The 5,297-nt window shown below is 41.5% G+C and overlaps 1 protein-coding gene and 4 non-coding genes across 5 annotated transcripts; all 5 read left to right on the forward strand.

Moving 5' to 3' along the window:
* Nucleotides 1–92: 92 nt before the first annotated feature.
* On the forward strand, nt 93–4,282 carry hspa8 (heat shock protein 8). The gene is made up of 9 exons (XM_055208274.2): nt 93–251; nt 945–1,154; nt 1,372–1,577; nt 1,788–1,940; nt 2,159–2,714; nt 2,911–3,113; nt 3,201–3,399; nt 3,481–3,713; nt 3,802–4,282. Exons 2-9 carry the CDS (start codon nt 950–952, stop codon nt 3,997–3,999), a joined length of 1,953 nt encoding a protein of 650 aa, XP_055064249.1. The 5' UTR covers nt 93–251; nt 945–949; the 3' UTR covers nt 4,000–4,282.
* LOC129447611 (small nucleolar RNA SNORD14) lies at nt 1,189–1,284 on the forward strand. Its single transcript, XR_008645516.1, has one exon. It is a non-coding gene; the product is annotated as a small nucleolar RNA SNORD14 (small nucleolar RNA).
* LOC129447610 (small nucleolar RNA SNORD14) lies at nt 1,616–1,711 on the forward strand. Its single transcript, XR_008645515.1, has one exon. It is a non-coding gene; the product is annotated as a small nucleolar RNA SNORD14 (small nucleolar RNA).
* LOC129447609 (small nucleolar RNA SNORD14) lies at nt 1,988–2,083 on the forward strand. The gene has a single exon (XR_008645514.2). It is a non-coding gene; the product is annotated as a small nucleolar RNA SNORD14 (small nucleolar RNA).
* On the forward strand, nt 2,750–2,845 carry LOC129447608 (small nucleolar RNA SNORD14). The gene has a single exon (XR_008645513.1). It is a non-coding gene; the product is annotated as a small nucleolar RNA SNORD14 (small nucleolar RNA).
* Nucleotides 4,283–5,297: the final 1,015 nt, after the last annotated feature.

Consider the following 5,297-nt stretch of genomic DNA (forward strand, 5'->3'; position numbering starts at 1 on the left):
CTGAAAACCGTTCACCAATAAGACGTGAGGTTTTTACCTCCGGGGCGTGGCTTTAGTCGAGCATTCTGGGTTTTCATTGGTGCGGATGGTTCGAAGTCAAATTCTGCGGCATCTGATTGGCCCAACTGCCGGCAATATATAGTGTTCTAGAACATTCGATCGCTCTCTCATCTAGGCAAGAAGGCGAGGCAGTTGTCGCCACTCCAGCTCTCCAACCGGCATCTTCATTCATCTCGATTATCTCCAGCTCGGTACGTAAAGGTCTTTGTTCTTTTCCCTCATTGTTACATCGTTTAAACGTCGTGTAATAGTGGTATGTTTTCTTTATTTGACACAATCAATGTTCGTCAAAGTTTTAATATCTACCTTTTTTAAGAGTATTATAAAATTTCGACTTTGCGAATAGGCCTAACCTATTAAAATGTAAAGGTACAACTAATTAGCGTATTCAAATATCAAAGGAACGTACTTTTAATGTATATTATTTAACTTACCTTAGTTTGGTTTCATTTCAATAATTCAGGAAGTGATAAAACGAAAATTGTCAATTAAAGGTTATTTCTCACGCGTTACATGTGAGTCGGTCGGGACCTCGTGTAATCTTATCACGTGCCTAGTGCGACCTTAAGGTTGGTTTCCATGTTTATGTAACGAAATATTTTAAAGGTTCATTTTGTTTGATTAGTACAAGCGTAAATAATTTAAAAACCGGTTTTAAGTAAGCATCTGAGGACGATACGTGTGATTTGACTAGAAAGATCCAGAAAACCACACCACGTGGTCTGACGCGCATCCGCGTGTGACGCAATGTGCGCCTTGCGGCTCGAATGACACGAGCATAGTTTTTGTAAAATCTTTTAGTTTCTCTCTTCGTTTTTGTAAAATCTTTTAGTTTCTCTTTTCAATTTTTTGTGTTTTTAAAATTCTTTTTCTCCCCCCCACAGACAAAATGTCTAAGGGACCAGCTGTTGGCATTGATCTCGGGACCACCTACTCCTGTGTGGGTGTTTTCCAACACGGAAAAGTTGAAATCATTGCTAATGATCAAGGAAACCGAACCACCCCAAGCTATGTAGCTTTCACAGATAGTGAGAGATTGATTGGAGATGCTGCTAAAAATCAGGTCGCTATGAACCCCACCAACACAGTCTTTGGTAAGTGATTTAATTATATTTTTTATTTTTTCTCTCGCTATGATGAAGTTTATTCCTTGCCATTCGTAGTTTCCACCAGAGGTTGAAAAACCAAAGATGGGCCAAGCACCTTCCTTGGATGTCTGAGCGAGATATTAGCAGCTTTTAGAGATTTTTTTTTTTTTAATATAATCAATTGGTTAAAACATTACTTAATTGACTTTTTTCTCTTCTATAGATGCCAAGCGTCTGATTGGTCGCAGGTTTGATGATGGTGTTGTACAGTCTGACATGAAGCACTGGCCATTCAATGTCATCAACGATAATACCCGTCCCAAGGTACAGGTCGAATACAAGGGCGAGACCAAGTCATTCTACCCTGAGGAAATCTCCTCCATGGTCCTCGTAAAGATGAAGGAGATTGCTGAGGCCTACCTTGGAAAGGTGAGCAATCCTATTGAACTAATCCTCATTACGATGTTTCGCTATGATGAAGTTTATTCCTTGCCATTCGTAGTTTCCACCAGAGGTTGAAAAACCAAAGATGGCCCAAGCACCTTCCTTGGATGTCTGAGCGAAATGCACTTTGAACTACTTTGTTTTTAAGTGACTTCTTCTTTTGAAGTGGCAATGTTTAACCTTCTCCTCTTGCAGACTGTTTCCAACGCTGTGATCACAGTCCCTGCCTACTTCAATGACTCTCAGCGACAGGCCACTAAAGATGCTGGTACCATCTCTGGCTTGAACGTTCTGCGTATCATCAATGAGCCAACTGCTGCTGCTATTGCCTATGGTCTGGACAAAAAGGTTAGTTTAATTTTTTCAGTTTGTATATTGAACAAAACTGGCGAGTTTCGCTATGATGAAGTTTATTCCTTGCCATTCGTAGTTTCCACCAGAGGTCGAAAGACCGAAGATGGCCCAAGCACCTTCCTTGGATGTCTGAGCGAAATTTCATGCCTACATGAGTGCGTGCCTTAATAGTCTTAAGATAAAATGGCTAATAAAATTCTTTATTTCATCAGGTTGGTTCTGAGAGGAATGTCCTCATCTTTGATCTTGGTGGTGGCACCTTTGATGTGTCCATCCTCACTATTGAAGATGGCATCTTTGAAGTAAAATCTACTGCTGGAGACACTCACCTGGGTGGCGAAGATTTTGACAACCGCATGGTGAACCACTTCATCACAGAGTTCAAACGCAAGCACAAAAAGGACATCAGCGACAACAAGAGAGCCGTTCGTCGTCTTCGCACCGCCTGCGAGAGAGCGAAGCGCACCCTGTCCTCCAGCACTCAGGCCAGTATTGAAATCGACTCCCTCTATGAGGGTATCGACTTCTATACATCCATCACCAGGGCCCGCTTCGAGGAGCTCAACGCAGACCTGTTCCGTGGCACCTTGGACCCCGTTGAGAAGTCTCTCCGTGATGCCAAGATGGACAAGGCTCAGATCCATGACATTGTCCTGGTTGGTGGCTCCACTCGCATTCCCAAGATTCAGAAACTCCTCCAAGACTACTTCAACGGCAAAGAGCTGAACAAGAGCATCAACCCCGATGAAGCTGTTGCCTATGGAGCAGGTTAGTGACTTGCAGTGTTTTCGTTCTTGATGTTATCGCTATGATGAAGTTTATTCCTTGCCATTCGTAGTTTCCACCAGAGGTCGAAAGACCAAAGATGGCTTAAGCACCTTCCTTGGATGTCTGAGCGACTCCTATTGTCTCTTGTTTGGCCTTCTCGTGTTTCTCTTGGTTCTTATATCTTGTGTTTTTTCAGCTGTCCAGGCTGCCATCCTCTCCGGTGACAAGTCTGAGAACGTTCAGGATCTGCTGCTGCTCGACGTCACTCCTCTGTCTCTGGGTATTGAGACAGCTGGTGGAGTCATGACTGTGCTCATCAAGCGTAACACCACAATCCCAACCAAACAGACTCAGACATTTACCACCTACTCCGACAACCAGCCTGGTGTGCTCATTCAGGTGGGGTACAACAGATTAAATTGTGTAGCGCACCACATTGTCAAGTTTTGTCATTGGTATCTTAACTTTTAATTTATTCCATCTCAGGTCTATGAAGGTGAGCGTGCAATGACAAAGGACAACAACTTGCTGGGCAAGTTTGAGCTCACTGGAATTCCCCCTGCACCTCGTGGTGTTCCTCAGATTGAGGTCACTTTTGACATCGATGCCAACGGCATTATGAATGTTTCTGCTGTCGATAAGAGCACTGGCAAGGAGAACAAAATCACAATCACCAACGATAAAGGTAAATATTTAATTCCTCACTGCATTACTAGTTAATGGTGGGGTGAATACTTCAGGTCACTTAACTGGAGATCCATTTCAGGTCGTCTCAGCAAGGAGGACATTGAGCGCATGGTGCAGGAGGCTGAGAAGTACAAGGCTGAGGATGATGTGCAGCGTGACAAGGTATCTGCAAAGAATGGTCTGGAGTCCTATGCTTTCAACATGAAGTCCACCGTGGAGGATGAGAAACTGAAGGGTAAAATCAGCGAGGAGGACAAGCAGAAGATTCTTGACAAGTGCAATGAAGTCATCGCCTGGCTTGACAAGAACCAGGTAAGCTGAGAGATTTAATTGACTAAGCAGTTATAATGTGGGTTTTAAGTAACTTGACTAAAGTATCTTCTCTATTTAAACTCTTTAGACCGCTGAGAAGGAAGAATTTGAACATCAGCAGAAAGAGGTGGAGAAGGTGTGCAACCCAATCATCACCAAGCTGTACCAGAGCGCTGGAGGCATGCCTGGAGGAATGCCTGATGGTATGCCCGGTGGCTTCCCAGGAGCCGGTGCTGCCCCAGGTGGTGGTGGATCCTCTGGCCCAACCATCGAGGAGGTCGACTAAGCCATTCCAAAGCTACTACACTACCTCCATAGCAATGTTTACTGTTGCCCTCTGTAGTTGGACTCCTAAAATTGTTATTTTAACATTTGAGGACCTCAACTTGCAGAGAGAATGTTGCAATTAATAAAATGGGATTAAGGGATCACTTACAAATCACAGGGAACACATTTTCTACATAGATTGCACAACCTATTTATCAAACTGTGAAATGTTCATTTCACAAGACTTTTCCAAAAGCCATTGGTGCTTGATGTAAACTAATAAAATGACGACTTATTCCCAGTGTATGCCTCTTGTTTCATTTTTGAGCCTTCCTGGCTTTACACTATACTTTATTTTTGTCTTAAGTATGAAACCTACCCTTTTTCTTTGGCTCACTTTTAGCTTTCAACTTTTACTTAATTTACTCAATTTTGTACAGTAAATCATCTTCAACTGAATAACAGTAGGTACCAATTAGAAGTGATGGTTATTTTACTTCAAGTTTAACAACATTTAATGCCATCCATGTTTTAAAGGTCACGTAATGAACTTAGTACCACATTGTCTAGTTTTAAGTTCAAGCTAATGGGAATTGGGCCCTAGTGAAGGGGGTGTGTGAGTTGATAAGTGAAAGGCCAGCTAAAGTGCATTTTAATGTGCAGCATTATTTAATGTGGTGACATCAATTTAAAAGAAACGATAGAACTAACTGAAGACTTTTTTTATCATGGTTTAATTTTGGCACAGTTCAGCAAAGAAGTAGTGTAACAACATAGGAGGTGGGATGCTTCAATGTTTAGAGATCAAATTTCTTTCCCAACCAATAATAAGTCATGTAGGTGTAGGGTGATGTCATGTCAAGTGCCAAAACTGTAGATTTTCAGTGTTTCTATCTATTGCATGAGAATTTTGTCACTGTTTTGGGCCATACCAGCTCATATTTATTCTTAAGCCTAACATATTTTACTAAAAGGAAAAATATTTCATGGGGGATTAAAAAATGTAAATCATTTTAAACTAGTCAACATTAGAAGAGGATCTAAAACTTAAAAAAAAATTGAAAAATTGACGATACATAGCAAATTCTGACTACTGAATCTAAATACATTTTTTAATCGTTACACAACGCTACAATATCAGAAAACCAAATTGTCAACATGTCCAATATAACCAACGATCATTTAGACATTAAATAACAGCCTACATGACAATAAAGACACTGAGCGATGTTTTACAGCTAGCTGGATGTTTTTAATTTGTATTTGGTTGCTCAGCACAGGGCCACCGTTAGAAATTCTGCGCATGCGCTGACAACC

This window comes from Misgurnus anguillicaudatus, chromosome 12 (assembly GCF_027580225.2).
Source record: "Misgurnus anguillicaudatus chromosome 12, ASM2758022v2, whole genome shotgun sequence".
In the NCBI taxonomy this organism is placed as follows: domain Eukaryota; kingdom Metazoa; phylum Chordata; class Actinopteri; order Cypriniformes; family Cobitidae; genus Misgurnus; species Misgurnus anguillicaudatus.

Excerpts from the sequence above, each read along its gene's own strand:
- hspa8 (XM_055208274.2), top strand. The coding sequence starts at position 950 with ATGTCTAAGGGACCAGCTGTTGGCATTGATCTCGGGACCACCTACTCC. Across the intron at positions 1,155-1,371 it reads CCCCACCAACACAGTCTTTG|ATGCCAAGCGTCTGATTGGT; the intron begins GTAAGTGATTTA and ends TCTCTTCTATAG. Across the intron at positions 2,715-2,910 it reads AGCTGTTGCCTATGGAGCAG|CTGTCCAGGCTGCCATCCTC; the intron begins GTTAGTGACTTG and ends GTGTTTTTTCAG.